The sequence below is a fragment of the Buteo buteo genome, chromosome 32 (assembly GCF_964188355.1).
Source record: "Buteo buteo chromosome 32, bButBut1.hap1.1, whole genome shotgun sequence".
NCBI classification, from domain to species: domain Eukaryota; kingdom Metazoa; phylum Chordata; class Aves; order Accipitriformes; family Accipitridae; genus Buteo; species Buteo buteo.
Window position 1 is genome coordinate 1,145,486 of NC_134202.1, and position 21,288 is coordinate 1,166,773.

Sequence of the window (21,288 nt, forward strand, 5' to 3'; positions counted from 1 at the left end):
CGGCCCCCGGTGCCCCCCCCCCCGTGCCCCCCCCCCCCAGTCCCCGGTGCCCCGGCCCGGGCCCGCCGCAGCCCCGACAATCCGCCGCCCGCGGGCGGCCCCATGGCGGGTCTGGGCTGGCTCCAACCCCCGCCGGGGCCGCCGCTGCCCGCGGAGCCTTTAATAAACTCGGATCGGTCTTGTAGCCCCGCCTACTGGGGGGCGGGGCGGGGGAGGAGACTGGGGAGGGGGCGCGGCTAGGGCTGAGGCGGGGCGGGGGGGAAGCGGGAGGGGGCGGGGCTGAGGGGGGCGTGGGTGGGGCTTTAGAGGGGAGGGGGCGTGGTTTGCGGGGGGGTTAGGGGAGGGAGGGGGCGGGGCTGGCTGGGGTGGGAGGGGCTTTAGGGGAGGGGGCGCGGTTGGATGGGGTTTAGTAAAGGAGCGGGAGGGGGCGGGGCTGGCTGGGGTGGGAGGGGTTTAGGGGAGGGGCGTGGTTTGAGGGATTTAGTAAAGGGCAGGTGTGGGAGGAGGCGGGGCTGAGTGGGGGCGTGGGAGGGGCTTTAGAGGGGAGGGGGCGTGGTTTGCCGGGGTTTAGTAAAGGAGTGGGAGGGGGCGGGGCTGGCTGGGAGGTGGGAGGGGCTTTAGGGGGAGGGGGCGCGGTTTGCCGGGGTTTAGTAAAGGAGTGGCAGGGGCGGGGCTGGCTGGGGGTGGGAGGGGCTTTAGGGGGAGGGCGCCGTTTGCCGGGTTTAGTGAAGGGCAGGTGTGGGAGGAGGCGGGGCTAAGTGGGGGCGTGGGAGGGGCGTAAGGGGAGGGGTGGGTGGTTTGCCGGGGTTTAGTAAAGGTGTGGGAGGGGGCGGGGCTGCCTAGGAGGTGGGAGGGGCTTTAGGGAGAGGGGCGTGGTTTGCCGGGGTTTAGTTAAGGGGAGGGAGGGGGCGGGGACTCGCCGGGGTTGGGCGGGTATTGAGAAAGGGAGGGGCTTGGAGGGGGAGGGGCTTAGGGGGCGGGGATTGCGGGTGGTGGAGAAGGCGGGGCGCAGGAGGGGGCGGGGCCTCCCGGGGTTGGGGGCGGCTCGGGAGGGGGCGGGGCGGGCCTCTCTCTGCGCGGGGTGGGCGGGGCCTGAAAGCGGGCGTGGCTTCTCGCGGCAGGGAAGGGGGCGGGGCTGCGGCGGGCGGGGCTTGGGGGAGAGAACCTTCGCGGAGGGGGCGGGGCTTCCCCGGGGCGCGTCACCGCTCCGCCCGCAGGAGGGGGCGGGACTTCCCCGGGGTACGTCACCGCTCGGAGCCGCCGGCGGCCGGGGGTGAGCGCGGGGCGCGCGGTCACGTGACTGCACCGGGGTGGGGGTGGGGCGGTCCCGGTGGGTCCCGGTGCCGCGGCCGGGGGGGGGGGAGGGGGCAGGAGCGAGGGGGCGGGGCGGCCCCAGGGGTATAGGTGCCCCCCCCGGGGCAAGGGGGCACCCCACGGGGCACCCAGGGGGGTGATGGGGCACCCCGCGGGGCAGCAGGGTGCCGGGGGGGCAACCGGGCACCCAAGGGGGGCTACGAGACACCCGGGGGGGGCAACAGGGTGGCCGAGGGGGCAACCGGGCACCCAAGTGGGCAACCGGGCACCCCATGGGGCAGGAGAACATTTAAGGGGCAACAGGGCACCCAAGGGGTCAACCAGGCACCCAAGTGGGCAACTGGGCACCCTATGGGGCAGTAGAAGAGTTCATGGGGCAGCAGGGCACCCCGGGGGGGCAACAGGACACCCCATGGGGCAACAAGACACCCTGGGGGGGAAACAGGGTGGCCGAGGGGGCAACCGGGCACCCAAGTGGACAGCTGGGCACCCCATGGGGCAGTAGAACAGTTCGTGGGGCAACAGGGCACCCCAGGGGGCAACAGGGAACCCCATGGGGCAACAAGACACCCTGGGGGGGCAACAGGGTGGTCGAGGGGGCAACCAGGCACCCAAGCGGGCAACTGGGCATCCCATGGGGCAGTAGAACAGGTCGTGGGGCAACAGGGCACCCCAGGGGGCAACAGGGAACCCCAAGGGGCAACAAGACACCTTGGGGGGGCAACAGGGTGGTCGAGGGGGCAACCAGGCACCCAAGCGGGCAACTGGGCATCCCATGGGGCAGTAGAACAGGTCGTGGGGCAAGAGGATGCCCAACGGGGCAACAACGCAATCCATGGTTCAGTAGAACGTTCATGGGGCAACAGGGCACTCCATGGGGCAACAGGGCACCTCGTGGGGCAACAGAGTGCCCGAGAGGACAACAGGGCACCCAAGTGGGCAATAGGGCACCCCATGGGTCAGTAGAACAGTTCATGGGGCAACAGGGCACCCAAGTGGGCAACTGGGCACCCTATGGGGCAGTAGAAGAGTTCATGGGGCAACAGGGCACGCCGGGGGGGCAACAGAACACCCCATGGGGCAACAAGACACCCTGGGGGGGCAACAGGGTGGTCGAGGGGGCAACCAGGCACCCAAGCGGGCAACTGGGCATCCCATGGGGCAGTAGAACAGTTCGTGGGGCAAGAGGATGCCCAACGGGGCAACAACGCAATCCGTGGTTCAGTAGAACGTTCATGGGGCAACAGGGCACTCCATGGGGCAACAAGACACCCTGTGGGGTAACAGAGGGCCCGAGAGGGCAACAGGCACCCAAGTGGGCAATAGGGCACCCCATGGGTCAGTAGAACAGTTCAGGGGGCAACAGGCCACCCCATGGGGCAACAGGGTGCTCGAGGGGGCAACTGCACACCCCACGGGGCAGTAGAACAGTTCATGGGGCAACAGGGTACCTCAGGGGGTAACAGGGCATCCCATGGGGCAACAGAACAGTTAATGGGGCAACAGAGCACCCAAGGGGGCTACAGGACACCTCACGGGGCAGTAGAGCAGTTCATGGGTCAACAGGGCACCCTGTGGGGCAACAGGGTACCTGAGGGAGCAAAGGGGCACCCAAGGGTGCCCTAAAGCACCCCATGGGGCAGTAGAACAGTTTATGGGGCAACAAGGCACCTCACAGGGCAACAAGACACCCTGGGGGGCAACAGGGTGGCTGAGGGGGCAACAGGGCACCCAAGTGGGCAGGTGGGCACCCCACGGGGCAGCAGAACAGTTCAGGGGGCAACAGGCCACCCCATGGGGCAACAGGGTGCTCGAGGGGGCAACTGCACACCCCCCGGGGCAGTAGAACAGTTCAATGGGCAACAGAGTGCCCAAGGGGGCAACAGGGCACCCAAGGGGGTCCTAAACCACCCCATGCGTCAGTAGAACATTCATTGGGCAACAGGGTGGCCCATGGGGCAACAGGGCACCCCATGGGGCAGTGGAACAGTTCATGAGACAACAAGGCACCTCATGGGGCAACAAGACACCCTGGGGGGCAACAGGGTGCCTGAAGGGGCAACTGGGCACCCAAGGGGGCCACAGGGCACCCCCTGGGGCAGTAGAACAGTTCATGGGTCAACAGGGCACCCAAGTGGGCAACTGGGCACCCAAGGGGGCCACAGGGCACCCCCTGGGGCAGTAGAACAGTTCATGGGGCAACAGAGCACCCAAGGGGGCAACCGGGTGCCCCCTGCCCCGTGTGACAGACCTGTCTCCACAGGCTCATCGCGGGGAAGATGGCGGCGGAGGGGGGCCGGGTGCAGATCTCCTTTCCCCAGCACGCGGCGGCGTTGCTGGACTCCCTCAATCGCCTGCGGCTGGAGGGGAAGTTCTGCGACGTGGCCGTCCACGTGGGAGGCCGGATCTTCCCAGCCCACAAGAGCGTCTTGGCTGCCGCATCCCCTTTCTTCCACGACAAGCTTCTTCTACAGGATGGGGGGCGCCTGCTGCTGCCCCCCGCCATCGACCCTGACGCCTTCGAGGGGCTCCTGCACCTCATCTACTCGGGGCGCTTGACATTGCTGTTGGAGGCCCTGCCTGGTCACCTCTTGGTGGCCAGCGGTCTCCAGATGTGGCACGTGGTAGATCAGTGCTCGGAGATCCTGAGGGAGTTGGAGGGTGGGGCGTGCCGGTGGGCTGGGCGGAGCAGCGAGGCGACGTCATCGTCGTTGTCAAGCGGCCGCGGCGGTGAGGCTTCATCATCATGGACCACCCGTAGTGGAGATGGGTCTTCATGTATCACCCATGGTGGAGATGGGTCTTCATCATCATCCTGGACCACCCGTGGTGGAGATGGGTCTCTGTGTACCACCCATGGTGGAGATGGAGCGTCATCGTGGACCACCCGTGGTGATGGGTCTTCGTGTACCACCCACGGTGGAGACGGAGGATCATCGTGGACCACCCGTGGTGGAGATGGGTCATCATGTCCCACCCGCGGTGGTGACGGAGCATCATCATGGCCCACCCGTGGTGGCGATGGGTCTTCATCGGCCTCGTGGACCATGCGTGGCGGCGACGGCTCATCGTGTCCCGCCCGCGGTGGTGATGGAACATCCTCGTGGTCCACCCGTGCTGGTGACGGATCTTCATCATCATCATCATGGCCCGTGCGTGGTGGCGATGGCTCTTCATGGGCCACCCGCGGCGGTGATGCGGCGACGCCATCTTTCACCAAGGAGGGGGGCGAGGAGGTTCTCAAAATCCGTGTGGCCGCTGACGTGGCGCCAGCGGCGACGTCGTCCCTGAGCTCCCTCCTGAAGGATGCCGGTGAGGAGGTCCTCAAGATCTGCGTGGAGGAGGAGGAGGAGGAAGAAGAAGAAGAGGAGGAGGAAGAGGGTGGCCACCGCCGCCGCCGCCGCCCCACCGATGCCCTCCAGATCGTGCTGGAGGAGGAGGAGGAGGAAGATGGGGCACCTGGCGATACCCACGAGCCCCCCAAGATCTTCTACATCAAGCAGGAGGTGGGCGACGCCGGCGCCGTTGAGGACCTCCTGCCAGCGACCGAGTTGGTGGGCGGTTTTGCGCCGGCGGAGGTGAGCTACGTCATCCCGGCGGGCGGCGGCGGGACGACGGTGACAACCGGCGGCACGATGGTGACAACCGGAGGAGCGGCCGTCTTCCCGCAACCATCTTGGAAACCGGTGGACCTTCACGGGAACGAGATCCTGGGCCGAGGTCAAGCCCTTCACGCTCCGGTGAAGCTGGGAGCGGCTCCCGACGGCAAACGTTTCGGTTGCTTGTGCGGTAAACGGTTCGCCGTCAAACCCAAGCGGGATCGGCACATCATGCTGACCTTCAGCCTGCGTCCCTTCGCCTGCGCCGCCTGTCACAAGCGTTTCAAGTTGAAGCATCACTTGACGGAGCACATGAAGACCCACGACGGAGCTGGGCGAGCCTGCGAGCGCTGCGGCCGGCGCTTCCGCCTACGGAGCGGTTTGGCCAAACATCGGCCGCTCTGTCAGGGGGCTCGGTGGGGAGGGGGGTGCTGGGCCTGCGAGTGAGGGAGGGGGGGAAAAGGGGTGGGGAATGGTTTAGGGTCTGGCGCAGTTCAGGCACTGGTCCCAGTTTAGGGCTCTCATCCCAGTTCAGGCTCTGGACGCAGTTTAGGGCTCTGGTTCCAGTTCGAGTTCTGGTCCCAGTTCAGGGCTCTCGTCCCAGTTCAGGGCTCTCATCCCAGTTCAGGCTCTGGTTCCAGTTCAGGGCTCTCCTCCCAGTTCAGGGCTCTTGTCCCAGTATAGGGCTCTCATCCCAGTTCGAGCTCTGGTCCCAGTTTAGGGCTCTCCTCCCAGTTCAGGTCTCATCCCAGTTTGAGCTCTGGTCCCAGTTTAGGACTCTTGCCCCAGTTCAGGCTCTCGTCCCAGTTCAGGGCTCTTGTCACAGTTCAGGGCTCTCATTCCAGTTCAGGTTCTCATCCCAGTTCAGGCTCTTGTCCCAGTTTAGGGCTCTCATCCCAGTTCGAGCTCTGGTCCCAGTTTAGGGCTCTCATTCCAGCTCAGGCTCTAGTCCCAGTTTAGGGCTGTCGTCCCAGTTTAGGGCTGTCATCCCAGTTTGAGTTCTGGTCCCAGTTCAGGCTCTTGTCCCAGTTTAGGGCTCTCGTCCCAGTTCAGGGCTTTTGTCCCAATTCAGGCTCTCATCCCAGTTCAGGCTCTGGTCCCAGTTCAGGGCTCTCATCCCAGTTCAGGCTCTCATCCCAGTTCAAGCTCTGGTCCCAGTTCAAGCTCTGGTCCCAATTTAGGGCTCTCATCCCAGTTCAGGCTCTGGTTCCAGTTTGAGTTCTGGTCCCAGTTTGAGCACTGGTCCCAGTTCAGGCTCTCATCCGAGTTCGACCTCTGGTCCCAGTTTAGGGCTCTCCTCCCAGTTCAGGTCTCATCCCAGTTTGAGCTCTGGTCCCAGTTTAGGACTCTTGCCCCAGTTCAGGCTCTCGTCCCAGTTTAGGGCTCGGGTCCCACTTTAGGGCTCTCATAACAGTTCAGGGCTCTTGTCACAGTTCAGGGCTCTCATTCCAGTTCAGGTTCTCATCCCAGTTCAGGCTCTTGTCCCAGTTTAGGGCTCTCATCCCAGTTCGAGCTCTGGTCCCAGTTCAGGGCTCTCGTCCCAGTTCAGGCTCTCATCCCAGTTCAGGCTCTGGTCCCAGTTCAGGACTGTCATCCCGGTTTAGGGCTCTTGTCCCAGTTCAGGGCTCTCATCCCAGTTCAGGGCTCGGGTCCCAGTTTAGGGCTCTCGTCCCAGTATAGGGCTCCCATCCCAGTTCGAGCTCTGGTCCCAATTTAGGGCTCTGATCCCAGTTTAGGGCTGTCGTCCCAGTTCAGCCTCTGGTCCCAGTTCAGGGCTCTCATCCCAGTTCAGGGCTCTCATCCCAGTTCAGGGCTCTCATCCCAGTTTGAGCTCTGGTCCGTTTAGGGCTCTTGTCCCAGTTCAGGCTCTCGTCCCAGTTTAGGGCTCTGTTCCCAGTTTAGGACTCTGTTCCCAGTTTAGGACTCTGTTTAGGACTCTCATCCCAGTTCGAGTTCTGGTCCCAGTTCAAGCTCTGGTCCCAGTTTAGCGCTCTTGTCGCAGTTCAGGGCTCTCGTCCCAGTTCAGGGCTCTTGTCCCAGTTCAGGCTCTGGTCCCAGTTCAGGGCTCTCATCCCAGTTCGAGCTCTGGTCCCAGTTTAGGGCTGTCATCCCAGTTCAGGCTCTGGTCCCAGTTCAGGGCTCTGGTTCCAGTTTGAGTTCTGGTCCCAGTTTGAGCACTGGTCCCAGTTCAGGCTCTCATCCCAGTTTGAGCTCTGGTTCCAGTTTAGGGCTCTGGTCCCAGTTCAGGGCTCTCGTCCCAGTTTAGGGCTCTGTTCCCAGTGTAGGACTCTCATCCCAGTTTGAGTTCTGGTCCCAGTTCAAGCTCTGGTCCCAGTTTAGGGCTCTCATTCCAGTTCAGGCTGTACTGGTTCAGGCCCTGTACTGGTTTGGGGCTGGCTCCCAGTTCAGGTTCTATACTGGTTTGGGGCCAGCTCCCACTTAAGGCCAGTTCCTAGTTCAGGCCCTGTACTGGTTTAGGGCCAGCTCCCACTTAAGGCCAGTTCCTAGTTCAGGCCCTGTACTGGTTTGGGGCCAGCTCCCAGTTCAGGTTGTGTACTGGTTTAGGGCCAGCTCCCAGTTAAGGCCAGTTCCTAGTTCAGGCCCTGTACTGGTTTGGGGTCAGCTCCCAGTTCAGGCCCTGTACTGGTTTGGGCCCAGCTCCCAGTTCAGGCCCTGTACTGGTTTGGTTCCAGTTCCCAGTTCAGGCCCTGTACTGGTTTGGTTCCAGTTCCCAGTTCAGGCCCTGTACTGGTTTGGTTCCAGTTCCCAGTTCAGGCCCTGTACTGGTTTGGGCCAGCTCATAGTTAAGGCCAGTTCCTAGTTCAGGCCCTGTACTGGTTTGGGCCCAGTTCCCAGTTCAGGCCCTGTACTGGTTTAGGGCCAACTCCCAGATAAGGCCAGTTCCCAGTTCAGGCCCTGTACTGGTTTGGGGTCAGCTCCCAGTTCAGGCCCTGTACTGGTTTGGGGCTGGCTCCCAGTTCAGGCCCTGTACTGGTTTGGGCCCAGCTCCCAGTTCAGGCCCTGTACTGGTTTGGTTCCAGTTCCCAGTTCAGGCCCTGTACTGGTTTGGTTCCAGTTCCCAGTTCAGGCCCTGTACTGGTTTGGGCCAGCTCATAGTTAAGGCCAGTTCCTAGTTCAGGCCCTGTACTGGTTTGGGCCCAGTTCCCAGTTCAGGCCCTGTACTGGTTTAGGGCCAACTCCCAGATAAGGCCAGTTCCCAGTTCAGGCCCTGTACTGGTTTGGGGTCAGCTCCCAGTTCAGGCCCTGTACTGGTTTGGGGTCAGCTCCCAGTTCAGGCCCTGTACTGGTTTGGGCCCAGCTCCCAGTTCAGGCCCTGTACTGGTTTGGGGTCAGCTCCCAGTTCAGGCCCTGTACTGGTTTGGGGTCAGCTCCCAGTTCAGGCCCTGTACTGGTTTGGGCCCAGCTCCCAGTTCAGGCCCTGTACTGGTCTGTGGCCTGTTCCCAGTTCAGGCCCTGTACTGGTTTGGGCCCAGCTCCCAGTTAAGGCCACCCTCAGCTCACGTTCCGATCCCAGCCCTCATCTTACTTCCGCTTCTTCACCCGCCAATCAGTGCACGCAGAGCGGGAGCGCGGTAGCCAATGGCGGTGCGTGGAGTGGGAGGGGCGTTGCCGTAGCGACCGCACTGCGGCCCGGCCGGGTCGCCGTGGCAACGGGTGACCATGGCAACGGGAACGGGCGCTCCCGGGTCCTTCTGCCCGCCGCAGCCACGCCGGGACCCCAGTGTCCCCCCCAGGACCCTCCTGTCCTTGGGGAGATCCCCCCGCCCCCAATACTGCAGGGACACTCGTGTCCCCAAGTGCCACCCCCAACAGGACACGGTGCCACCGGTGATGTCACTCCATGGGGTTTAATGGGCTGAAACGGTGCAAAAAAGGGTCAAAGCTGTAAAAAGAAATAAAGTGTTGGGTCATTGGGATGGAGAGAAGCAGTAAGTGACTGGGCCGAACTGGTGCTGCCACCTGGGAGGTGACACAGGGTGACGTGGGGGTCCCACCAGTGCCAAACTGGGGTGACACTGTCATCTACAGGGTGACACATGGGGATGTGGGGTCCCACCAGTGCCAGACTGGTGCAAACTGGGGTGGCACTGCCACCTGAGAAGTGACATGGGGGTCCCACTAGTGCCAAAGTGGGATGGGAATGTCACCTCTGGGGTGATGTGGGGGTCCCACCAGTGCCAAACTGGTCCCCATTCCTGGACACACCCTACTGACACCTATACAAAAGGTGGGTGCGTGTGGGTGGGTGGACACCTCGGTTCCTGCTGCCCCACCGGTGGGTTCTGGGTATATTGGGTCTTCGTGTCCACGTTACAGTGGAGGGACGTGATGACCAACTAATTCGGTTTCCCTAATTATCCATCAAGATTCCTGTGAGGGAATGACACATTTCCCCATGGAAGGGTTTGGATTGTCCATCATGTGAAGATTCTTGTCTTTTTAGATGTTCTCCACATCTTCTCTGGGTGTTAACACCTCACCGGGTGTTAACAAAGCTCCCGGGAACACTCGCTACACTTTCTAGGTGGATACTCTCCATAGGATGAAGGTTCAACAACAGCTTTCCACTTACTCATCCAAGAGGTCAATGGTTCCTAGGGAGGGAGAAAGACGACCAAGGTTTTGGGTTGCATGCAAATCTCAGGAATGAGTTATCTCGCTCCCACCATTTCCCATATTCCTTTCCCTCAAAAGCGCGTTTTCCCACCCAGCATTTCCCAAGGGATGGGTCTTGATTCCTTGCCCACTCTCCTGGATGCCTGGAGGTGGTCAAAGCATCCTGCTGGTGTTGGGTCAGCACATGAACCTCTCTATAGTGGACTACCCGTAGGAGTCTGCTGTGAGTTCAACACTTGTATGGCCTCCCATAAGCTCCTCACCTAATTAGTGTCATTGTTTTGCCATTTGAGTTGTTGGTTAATCAACCCCTTCCAGCTTTCCACCGCTCCATTCCTCAGAGCTTGGTAGGGTTTCAAAGTCCGCTTAACTCCATGCTCAAGCCACCGTTTCTCTCCTATTTTTAAAAGGTCAGCCATTATGTCCTGCGGTGTCGGGTACACACCAAACCATCGGTTTAATCCTGCCGTGGTGCCTGGTGGGTAAAACGTTACCCAAACTCGTTACTCTTTCAACTCCGGTTGTAAATGTCCATCCTTCAGAGGTTGGTGTCATGGGGGAGATTGAGTCAACTGACCAAGTGTCCCAAAGGACTTGCCCTTCCCAAGTGACTTTTGACAACTCCTCCTCCCATTACCAAATCCACAAGTGGTCACTGGTGGGACCACTTGTGGCTTAGAGCTTGGCCAACATGGTCCTGCCACATGACGATACAGGTCCGTGTCCCCCCACCATTTGTGGAGCCATTCGGCCATCCAATACTCAAGCTAGAAGAAAATCCTGCCACGTTTCTACTGGTGGTCGCTCCTATCAGTCCATCTGGCCACCCCAGTCGTATTTTTTTGGTGTGCGGCTCCATGCCTTATAGCAGGACAGGAGATGGTGATGTGGTATCTTTGTTCCCAATATTTTCTTCTCAATACGTCTCCATTCCCCATCTGCCAGTTGCGTTTTGCCCAATCTCCCCGCCATTGCGTAGCACCAGCCCATACATATATGGTCCATACGTATGTGGTCCATATGCCATTTCTAAGAGCTAATACTTGTCTGCTGGTTGAGCAGAACCTTCTACTTGCTCCATTACCACAAGCCCATCAGCCACAGATCCAGCAGCAGCCATTCCTTGCCGTTCACCTAGTGTTTTATGAGCGCTCCCATCAGTCAGACGCCATGCGGTTGGTGGAGGTTGAGTTCAGGAGCATCCTGGGTAGGAGAACATGGAGGCTCCATGTATTCAGTGGCCGCTGCTATGTGCTCCATAGGGTCAGCAACTTTATTCTCCTTGGTCAAGCTACCTGTGATGGATATACAGTCCCACCTCTGTACAGTGGTCTTAGGTGCTACACCTAAAGGTGGTGGCTTAACACTGAAGGGGTTTAAGAAGAGGTATTGGCACATGGAACGTTAAACTTCTTCCTTGAGTTGAAGGTTTGGTTGCTCCCAAACCTTCGTAACCTGCTAGAACCTCTTCAGAGGTTGAGGAACTCTGCTGAGCCCTCTGCCATGAGTTGGAGCTCCTCAGAGGTCCCTGTTGACATAGGCCTACCAATATCCCATCTTTCCCACCTGGATATGCAGTGAGAGGGGCTGTACAGGGTGGAAGGGGCCCCATGACACATTCATATTGGCCTTTAGAAGCTCCAGGGCCTCTTCATGTGGTGCAGTCCATGCCCAGACTGCATTTTTCTTGAGTAAGTTACAGAGTGTTCATGTTATTCTATGAAATCCTGGAATATGTGTCCTCCAAAATCCTAAAGTCCCTGTCACACACGCAACTCCTTTATTCTTAGGGACAGGTTAACTCTTGGATTTCTTGTAGGACCTCAGCAAGAGCCATTTTCCTCCCACCTCTCCATCTGACTCCCCAAAACGTAACTTCCCAGCTGGGTCCTTATTTCATTCCTTCCTCTACCTCAATTAACTGTTGGTGTGGTATAATCACCTCCCCAGCCCATTCCACAGCTTCTGCTGGGCATCTACCTACTAAAACATCATCTATATGTTAGTCACCGCTTGCCATTAATTTTCTTTACTGGTCATACCAGAGAGCTGGAGGGGGATGAGACTCGACAACCTTCTTCCAGCTCTTTTATCAACCCAGGAACAGGACAATAAACATCAGAAGGTTAATTTGTATCGTGGAATATTAACTATCTTGTTGTGGGGTGGAGGAGCAGCAGTTGGCAACAGATTTGTAACTCCGCAGGTGTCCTTATCTACCATCGGTATTTGGGCTCCTGTGCCAACGAGGAATGTTCAGCGAGGAATGCTGTAGGTGGCAATCATTAACCATGACCATCACCTCAGGACTTGGATCCTCAGCGGCAGGAGCAGCGGCCGCGACTGCTTCCACCAAACTGAACCTCGACACTGGTTTCCCGTAGATTCCCGGTCTAGGTTTAAGCGCTGATGGATTCAGGTCTATCCCCGAGCTCGCATCCTCTGGTTCCCATCGTTATCCCTGTAAATCCCACAGCGTCACCCCCATCTCCTGACACAGATCTCAGAGGACCGTGACAAGAAGTTAATGAGGGGAAACCCGGGCACTAGAAGGGGAGTTGGCAGCTCACTGAACTGTCTCGGAGAGAGACCCTTATCCAAACATATTTCCCATCATCTCTGTGAGTGTTTCCCCATTTTCCCCTTGTGTTTTGCATGGAGACAGACCGTCTCTTTTTTATTCTGTTTATTTTAGCAGAGGTTCTCACCTGTTTTTTATCCCATGGGGTGCAGAGTGGTAAGTCTACTAGCATACATTGAAGGACCAGAAAATAATTATATTCTTGGAAAATAACACCATTTAAGCCTGTCTGAACAGCTAAAGCTCATGATTTCTTAGCTCCAGGCTTTTCCCCCCATGATCAGTGGGATGCAGAGCGCATCCCCGGCCCAAATTCGTAAAGGACTCGGAATATTTGGCCCTGTGGTATCCAGTACTCCCGGACTCGATGCTAATGGTGGAGCTTTAGCGGGGCTAAGGTGGAAGTGGTTGGGTCCGGCTGTCCAGATCCGTGTCAGCCCCTCCACAGGTGTTTCTCCTGGGTTACCTCCGTGTCTCTCCCCCTGATCGATTAATTGGAGATGAGTTTTGTGCCCCTGTGGGCACGCTCTGTTGTTCAACTTTAATTATGGCTGCCAAGAGGGCAAGGAATCATCCTCATTATTACCCGCAAATCTGCTCGTTTCCAGATATCCCAATCATCATCATCCACAGCACAATGAACTTGAACCGGGTCTAAAGTCACTTCCACCCACCTCCTCCTGCCCTCTTCACCTTCGGCAATTATCTGGGGCTGAAGTTTTGACTTGAGCAATCTAATTTGCATTTTTAAGTGCTTAGACTTCACTTCCTCATTTTCCTCTTCCAACTCATCAGTCATATCCCTCGCTCCTCCAAGACAACTGCACACGGCATCTTCTCCTTCTCCCTCCTCTAACCCACACAATGCTAGTCATTTGCTGAATTCCTGCCAAATATTACCGGGACCCAGCCAACGGCTCTCAATCTGGGATAAATCCCTCTTGGGATTTCACCATCCCTCTTCCTTCAATTCTTCTCCCGGTTGATGCCGCTCAGCATCTGTTTTTTCGTTCTTTGCCAAGGCACGGACATGCACAAGTATCTCTGCTCACACCACAACAGTCACGTCAAGTAGCTCCACTGGGATGTGTCCAGGAGAGATGCTACTTCTGACATCAATAACATGTCACAGCTCGTTTGCATCTCTCAAAATACTCTGTCAATTAAACTTGAGGAGCTCGTTAAGAAATATAACGAACAAACAAGGGCTCAATCCCCTGTGCACGGAGTAGTTTGACTTTGCTTATTCACCACTCAAGTTGTGAGGTTTCGTCACTTAGAGCTTGTTAATTCGTTTATTTGTGCATCTATGAGCAAAACGAGTTGCCCAGGCGATGATGCGAGCCCTCATCCTTCCTCCGGCGCGAAGCCAGCGTCCCCAGTGTCCCCCCAGGACACACGGCATGAGCTATGTTAGCCCTAACCTGAGCAGGAGCTGAGTGACATCTGGGAAGTGACACAGGGTGACATGTGGGTCACACCAGTGCTAGACTGGGCCAGACTGGTCCCTTCTCCACTGGCTAGGGTGGTGGTGGGGACTAACCTGGATGCCTGGGTCCGCAGTGGGGTCAGGGGGGGTCTCCATCGTCCCCGAGGATGGCGGCGCCCAGGGCCTGCAGCTGCGTCACGAGGGAGCTCAGCGCCGCTGGGGGGACATGAGGGGACACGGAGGGACATTGAGGGGCACCCAGGCGCATCACAGGACACTGGGAGGGACACAGGGACATGGGGACAGCAGGGGGGATATGGAAACACCCACAGGTGCCACACGGGCTGGACCTACCTCTGCTGGAGGGATGCCCCATCCTGTCCTCATGGGGGGAGGCCTGGGGGTGACATGAGGGGTGACACAGGGACAGCAGCCACCCCTGTCCCCAAGTGCCCTCCCAGACCGGTGCCCCCCCTTCTCACCCCTTCCCTGTGCCACCTCCGATGTCTCCAGCCCCGCCATGCCCCCTCTCTGTGTCCCCCACATCCCCACCCATGTCTCCAGACCACCTCACCTTGTCCCACGTCACCTCCTCCTTTGTCACCCAGCCGTGTGTCACCTCCTCAGCCACCCCCGAGGCCACCGCTGCGGGGACAGGAACAGGCCGCCGTGGGGACACAGCAGCCACCGCTCACCCGCAGGGGCACGGGGTGGCACTGGGTCCCCATGGTGTCCCCAGTGTGTCCCCTGGCACCTGCCTGGTGTCCTCTTGTGTCCCACCAGCGATGTCCCCTGCCCAGTGTCCTCCCCACCAAGTGCACGCCCAACGTGTCCCCGGCGCATCCCCACTCACCGCTGCGCCGGACCCTGGCCATTGTCCCCGCGAGCAGACGGGTGCTGCCTGTCACCTCGGCCACCGGGCTGGAGACAGTGTCACCATGTCATCCCCGGCCCCACACCTGGTTCAGGGCCATTAGGGTGGGGACAGGGCCACCACGTCACCCCTGGAGTCCCCAAGAGCAGGGACGGGGTCCCCTGCCACCCATGGGGACCCAAAGTCACTCCCAGGGTCCAAATATCCCCCCCAGTGTCCCCACACTACCCTTGTGGCATGTCACCCATGGGGTTCCCTCCCACCCTCAGGGTCCCCTGGTGTCCTTCAACACCCTCAAAGTGGACCCAGGCATCCGGGCCCCTCTCCCGTCACTCACTCGTCCCCCACTGGGTCCCGCTGCCACCGCAGCCGGTCCAAGGCCACCGCCGGGGCCACCAGCCCTGAGAACAGGGGACAGAGTGAGTCCAGGGCCACCCACTGCAGAGAAAGGGTGACGGTGGCATCGGGGCCACCCTATTCCTGTCCTCACACCTTGTTCTGTCCCCATTCCCACATCCTCATCCCTGTGTCCTTGTCCCTCCCCTGTCCCCGTATCTCCATCCCTGTCCCCCTGTCCCCCTCCCTGTTCCCAGGTCCCTCTTCCTGTCCCCATGTCCCCTTCTCCTCCCCACTCCTGTGCCTCCGTGTCCCCACATCTCCCTCCCCGTGTCCCCATCCTTACCCCCCCCATCCCTGTGTCCCCATACCCATGTCTCCCTCCCTGTCCCCATGTCCCCTTTCCCGTTCCCACGTCCCCCTCCCCTCCTCACCTCTGTGCCCCCTGTCTCCACGTCTCCCTCCCTGTGTCCCCAACCCCATGTCCCTCTCCCCATCCCTGTACCCTGGAGGACACGGAGCCGCTCTCCTGCCCGGCGCAGGCGGGCACTGAGGGTGACCATGGTCCCGGTGGCTGCTGTCACCTCAGCCTCGCATGCTGTCACCACCCCAGCCAGCCTGGGGGCCACAGGGGAGTCATGACACAGGGATGGGACCAGCAGTGATGTGGAAACAGGGACACTGGTGACCTCCCAGTGTCCCCATCCCTGTCCCATCCCAGTATCTCCCAGATGCCTCTCAGTTCATTCCCAGTTCCCTCCTAGTGTTCCCAGTGCCTCCCAGTATTTCCCCAGCCCCTATCCTAGTCCCCCCCGGCATCACCCCAGTCCCTCCCACTCCCCCCCCAGCAGTTTCTTCCCTGTTCCCCCCCATCCCTCTTGGTGCTCAATTCCCCCCCAGGCCCTCTTAGTGCCCCCCCAGTCCCGTCCCAGTACCTGGCAGCCGCCCGGGCCAGTCCCCCCAGTGCCTCCTCAGCTGCTTCTGCCCGTCCCCGCTGCTGCATCACCTCCTGCGCCAGGCGCTGGGACAAGTGCCACCACATCCCCAACGTGTCCCCAAGCCATCCCGTGTCCCCAGCATGTCCCCGCTCTGGGTCACCTGCCTGGTCTGATACTGGGACACTGCTCACCGGTCACCGATGTCACCAGCATGTCCCCAACCCCTCCCCAAGTGACCTGCTGTGATGTCTCCAGTGTGTCCGCACACCACCCCCAATCCATCCCTGTGTCCCCAGCACATCCCCAGCATGGCCTGGACATGTCTCCCTCTGTGTCCCCATGTCCCCAGCATACCCCCATGTCCCCAGCATGGCCCCACATGTCCCATACATATCTCCAGTGTGTCCCCCGTGTCACCAGCAGACCCCCACGTCCCGTGCGCGTCCCCAGCAGATCCCCCTTTACCCCACGCGCGTCCCCAGTGTGTCCTCATATGTCCTGATCGTGTCTTTCCATGTCCCCAGCAGGTCCCTGTTTCCCCAATCTGTCCCTGTATGTCCCATGCACGTCCCCATATAGCCCATGCATGTCCTCAGCAGCTCCCCATACGTTCCACACGTGTCCCCTCGTTTCCCGAGCCGGTCCCACGCGTGTCCCCAACAAGTCCCCATATGTCCCACATCTTTCACTGTGTCCCCAGCAGGTCCCCATATGTCCCATGTGTCCCTAGCAGGTCCCCATATGTCCCACGTGTGTCCCCCTGTGTCCCCAGCAGGTCCCCATACATCCCAAGTGTCCCCCCATGTCCCTGCTGACCTTGGCGTCCCGACGCTGCAGCTCAGCGGTGGCCGCCCTCTCGCGCAGACTCAGCTCCAGCCGTGTCACCCGGCGCGTCCCCGCTGCCACCGCCGCCCCCAGTGTCCCCACCTGAGGAACCCAGGTGTTTGGGAGAGTGCCAGGAGGGACCCAGGCATCCAGGAGACGCCCCCAAAGGGAAACAGGTAACCCCTGGAAGGGACCCAGGCATCCGGGAGGCACCCCAAAGGGAAATGGGTGACCCCCAGAAGGGACCCAGGCATTTGGGAGACCCCCCAAAGGGAAACAGGTGACCCCCAGAAGGGACCCAGGCATCCAGGAAACTCCCCAACCCCGCTAAAAGGGACTCAGGAATGCCCCCGGGAGGGACCCAGGTGTCTGGGCACCCCCCAACCCCCCTAGATGGGACCCAGGTGCCACCCCCAGGAGGGATCCAGAAGTCCAGGCACCCACCTGCGCCTGCAGCACCCGCTGCGCCTCCTCCTGCACCCGCAGCTGCACCAGGAGGGCGAAGACCTTCTCCCGCCAGCGCCCCAGAAGTGCCTGCAGCCGGGGGGGGGCCACTGCCACGGGCACCCCGGGGGGGGGCAGCTGGGGGGTGAGAGGTGGAGGTGTGGGTGCTCTGAGGGCCTCCCCACCACCCCCAGGACCCCACCCCACAAGTCCCTGCGTAGCCCTGTTGCCCTCCAGGACCCTCTGTGGCACCCTAGGGCCCCCCCATTGCTCTCCAGCGGCACCTCACAGCACCCTAGGGCTCCCCGGCACCCAAAAACCCCCTCAGTGGCACCCTATGGCACCCCAGGGTCCCCCAGCACCCCAAGTCACCCCATTGTCCCCCTGCCCCACCCTGTGGCACCGAAGGGCCTCCCCATTGCTCCCCAGGGACACTTCACGGCACCTAGGGTTCCCCCAGCAACCCAAAAGAATCCCACACAGCACCCTATGGAACCTCAGGGGGCTCCAACCCCCCTCAAATCCCAGAGCCTCCCCCAGTATCTTGGGTCGCCCCATCACATACCAAGAACACCCTCTGGCACTCCAAAGCCGCTCCAGCACCCCAAAAGCTCCCCCAGGGCACCCTATGGCACCCCAAGACCCTCCAGAACCCCCTCCCCTCAAGCACCACTGTCCCCCGCAGCACCTCAGGGATACCCTGGACCCCCCCAGAGCACCCCAGGACTCCCCCTCACTCCCTGGGTTGCCCCATTGCTCCCCAAGACCCCCTGTGGCACCCTATGACCTCCCATTGCTCCCCAGGGACACCTTACAGCACTCTAGAGCTCCCCCAGCACCCCAAAAGACCCCCCAGTGGCACCCTATGGCACCCCAAAGCATCCCAGGAACCCCCCAGCACCCCAGCCCCCCTCCCCTGAATCGTCTCAGGAGCCCCCAGGCTCCCCCCTGGCACCCAAGAGGCACCTCACACCACCCCAGCCACCCCCTAGCACCCCAAAGGGCCCCCCAAGAGCACCCTATGCCCCTCTGCCCCCCAAAAGCCCCCCTAAGGGCACCCTGTGGCCTCCCCAGCCCCACCTCACGGCCCAGTTCACGCTCCTGCAGGGTCAGGATGTGGCCGAGGGCACTGAGCCGGGCCTGGAACAGCACCTGGGGCTGGCACTGTGAGGAATGGGGACAGTGTGGGGACACCGCAGGGGTATCGGGACACCGTGGGGACAGTGGGAACGGGGACATCCTGGGGAGAGGGGACACCATGAGAACAGGGTGACAACCTGGGGACACCAAAGAGACACGGGAACATTCTGGGGACACTGGACATTGGGACACACTGGGGACACCAAAGGGACAGGGGACATACTGGGCACACCGCAGGGACATCCTGTGGACGGGGCCACCATGTCACCACCACTGTGGGCACATCCTGGGGACAGGGAGACACCCTGGGGACACCAGAGGGACAGGGGACATGGGGATGTCCTGGGGACACAATGGGGACAAGGCACAGGGCCACCGTGTCCCCCCCCACCATGGGGACACCCTGGGGACAGGGCCACCATGTCCCCAAGGGGAGGGGACACGGCCCCCAGGGGACCCAGACATCCAGGCTCACCTCCTCCAGGGGCTGCCCCCCATCAGACTCCACCCCCTGGGTCTGACCACGCCTCCTCTCAGCATCAAGCTCCGCCTCCAGGGTCTGACCACGCCTCCTCTCAGCATCAAGCTCCGCCTCCAGGGTCTGACCACGCCTCCTCTCAGCATCAAGCTCCGCCTCCAGGGTCTGACCACGCCTCCTCTCAGCATCAAGCTCCACCTCCAGGACTTGGCCACGCCTCCTCTCAGCATCAAGCTCCGCCTCCAGGGCTTGGCCACACCTCTTCTCAGCATCAAGCTCCGCCTCCAGGGCTTGGCCACGCCTCTTCTCAGCATCAAGCTCCACCTCCAGGGCTTGGCCACGCCTCTTCTCAGCATCAAGCTCCGCCTCCAGGGCTTGGCCATGCCTCTTCTCAGCATCAAGCTCCGCCTCCAGGGGCCTGCCAAAGGGGACCTAGGTGTCCAGGCTCTGGGGGTTACTGGGAGGGCTACTGGGGGGTTACTGGTAACACTGGGGGGTTACTGAGAGCACTGGAAGGGGAGACTGGGGGACTGCAGAGAACACTGAGAGCTACTGGGAAGGTTAGTGGGGGATTACTGGGAACATTGGGGTGTTACTGGGAACACTGGAAAGGGAGACTGGGGGATTACAGGGAGCACTGAGGGTTACTGGGAGCACTGGGAGAGGGTTAGTGGGGGATTACTGGGAACACTGAGGGTTACTGGGATGGCTACTGGCAGCACTGAGGGGTACTAGGAGGTTACTGGGAACATTAGGAGGGTTACTGGGAGCACTGGAGGGGGAAACTGGGAGATTACAGGGAGGGTAACTGGGAGGTTACTGGGAGCACTGGGGGTCCTTACCTGGTGCTGGGACTGGGGGGGCGGAGCACGAAGTGCGATGGGGGGACGAGGCCCCTCAGACCTGGGGGGGTGGGAGGGACCCGGGTGTCCGGGGGGGACCCAGGTGTCGGGGGGGGGGGTGCGGGGAGGGGGGACCCAGGCGTCGGGGGCTCACCAGTGCCTGGCGGCTCCGGGTGACTCTCAGCCATTGGTAGCACCTTGCGGGGGGCAACTCCCAGTAAGTCCCAGTAACCCCATCATGGGCCCAGTACCTCCCTATTCCTAGTCCCGGTACCTCCCAGTAACCACCCCATGGCCCCAGTCAGCTCCAAGTAACCCCCCCATGCCCAGACCCAGTACCTCCCAGTAGCCTCCAGTTAGGGCCTGTTCACCTCTCCTCACATTCCCAGTACCCTCCAGCCTCAATGACTCCCAGTAACCACCAGTGACTCCCAGTTCCCGCCCGGTTCCCGTAAACCCCTAGTAACTCCCAGTTCCAACCTGCCATGGAACCAGTGACTCCCAGTCCCACCCCCCACCCCAACACCCCCATTAACCCCCAGTGGCTCCCAATTCACTGACAGGCCCTCCAGCCCCAGGGACTCCCAGTACCCCTCCCCCCTTCCCAGTAGACCCCCATTCACCCCATTGTGGTCCCAGGGGGTCCCAGTACACCCAGTAGCTGCCTCCCTCATATTCCCAGTGACTCCCAGTACACTCCAACACACTCCCAGTAATTCCCAGTAGCCCCCAGTGGCTCCCCACTCCCCCCATCATAGTCCCAGTGGCTCCCAGGATGCCTAGTGACCCCCGGTAACCATCTCTTCATATTCCCAGTGACTCACAGTTCCCCCCCCCACACTCCCAAAAATTCCCAATAGCTCCCAGTGGCTCCTCATTCCCCCCATCATGGTCCCAGGGGGCCCCAGTAACCCCCTCCCTCGTATTCCCAGTACACTCCAACACTCCCAGTAATTCCCACTAGCCCCCAGTGACTCCTCAGCCCCTCCCTCATATTCCCAGTAGCTCCCAGTTCAACCCACACAGATCCTCCCAGCAGGTCCCCACTGCCCCCCTCAAGGTCCCAGTGCCTCCCAGTTCCCCCAGTAACTGCCCCCTCATATCCCCAGTGTCTCCCAGTTCCCCCTCCTCACTCCCAGTGGCCCCTCGTTTTCCCCTCCCCACGGTCCCAGGGGGTCCCAGGGGCTCCCAGGACCCCCCAGTACCCCCCAATACCCCCCAGTACCCCCCAGCACCCCCCAGTACCCCCCAGTACCACCAAAGCCCCGTCTCCCTTCACAACCGCGCGGCGCACGCCGGAAACGCGCCGCCGCCGCTCTCCCCCTCCGCCCGGGATAGCCAATCAGCGCGCCGCACTGAGCGAAGAGCCCGCCCCCCCTCCCCCAGAGGCGGGAAAGCATCAACCAATGAGAGGCGGCGTCGCGCAGGTCCCGCCTCCACGCTGGCCAATGCAAGGCTGCGCCTGGGCGTGGGGGGGGGGCGGTGCATAGAACGCCGCGGCTCGTCCCGCCCCCTCACGCAGGCTCCGCCAATCAGAGCTCGAGGGGTGGGGCCTGGGGTAAATCTGGGCCCTGAGCGGGTAAATCGAGGCCTGGGGTGGTAAGTGGGGTCGCAGGGGGGGAAATGGGAGTCCTGAGGGGGTAAATCTGAGCCCTGAGGGCACAAAGAAGCCCCGAGGGGGTAAATCTGAGCCCTGGGGTGTAAATCGGGGCCCTGAGGGGTTAAATCTGGGCTCTGAGGGCATAAAGGGGGTGCTGAGGGTGTAAATCTGCGCCCTGAGGGGTAAATCTGGGCCCTGAGGGGGTAAATCAGGCCAGGAGGTAAATCAGGGCCCTGGAGGTGTAAATCAG

The 21,288-nt window shown here is 61.0% G+C and overlaps 2 protein-coding genes and 1 long non-coding RNA gene across 7 annotated transcripts; 2 read left to right on the top strand and 1 right to left on the bottom strand.

The window, feature by feature from the left end:
* Positions 1–1,256: 1,256 nt before the first annotated feature.
* On the top strand, positions 1,257–5,360 carry ZBTB9 (zinc finger and BTB domain containing 9). Its single transcript, XM_075019029.1, has 2 exons — positions 1,257–1,273; positions 3,578–5,360. Exon 2 carries the CDS (start codon positions 3,594–3,596, stop codon positions 5,358–5,360), a length of 1,767 nt encoding a protein of 588 aa, XP_074875130.1. The 5' UTR covers positions 1,257–1,273; positions 3,578–3,593.
* Positions 5,361–5,408: 48 nt separating this feature from the next.
* Positions 5,409–8,851, top strand: LOC142026186 (uncharacterized). Of its 5 annotated transcripts, none has more exons than XR_012648785.1 (3): positions 5,409–7,461; positions 7,514–8,139; positions 8,385–8,851. It is a non-coding gene; the product is annotated as an uncharacterized LOC142026186 (long non-coding RNA). The 5 variants fall into 5 exon arrangements; XR_012648786.1 differs by having other exon boundaries at positions 5,409–7,322; positions 7,427–8,139; XR_012648787.1 differs by having other exon boundaries at positions 5,409–7,105; positions 7,161–8,139.
* Positions 8,852–12,626: 3,775 nt separating this feature from the next.
* Positions 12,627–20,752, bottom strand: CCHCR1 (coiled-coil alpha-helical rod protein 1). Its single transcript, XM_075019036.1, has 15 exons — positions 20,694–20,752; positions 19,593–19,635; positions 19,439–19,499; positions 18,594–19,014; positions 18,059–18,142; positions 16,979–17,116; positions 16,526–16,636; positions 15,707–15,792; positions 15,277–15,389; positions 14,773–14,836; positions 14,415–14,482; positions 14,136–14,206; positions 13,916–13,958; positions 13,676–13,777; positions 12,627–13,578 (listed from the first exon to the last, which is right to left on the bottom strand). The coding sequence occupies exons 2-14, from the start codon at positions 19,624–19,626 to the stop codon at positions 13,701–13,703; spliced, it is 1,371 nt and encodes a 456-aa protein (XP_074875137.1). The 5' UTR covers positions 19,627–19,635; positions 20,694–20,752; the 3' UTR covers positions 12,627–13,578; positions 13,676–13,700.
* Between the last annotated feature and the right edge of the window lie 536 nt (positions 20,753–21,288).

Excerpts from the sequence above, each read along its gene's own strand:
- ZBTB9 (XM_075019029.1), top strand. The coding sequence starts at position 3,594 with ATGGCGGCGGAGGGGGGCCGGGTGCAGATCTCCTTTCCCCAGCACGCG.
- CCHCR1 (XM_075019036.1), bottom strand. The coding sequence starts at position 19,626 with ATGGCTGAGAGTCACCCGGAGCCGCCAGGCACTG. Across the intron at positions 14,837-15,276 it reads GCGGCTCCGTGTCCTCCAGG|GGCTGGTGGCCCCGGCGGTG; the intron begins GTACAGGGATGG and ends CCCTGTTCTCAG. Across the intron at positions 13,959-14,135 it reads AGGAGGTGACGTGGGACAAG|GCCTCCCCCCATGAGGACAG; the intron begins GTGAGGTGGTCT and ends TGTCACCCCCAG.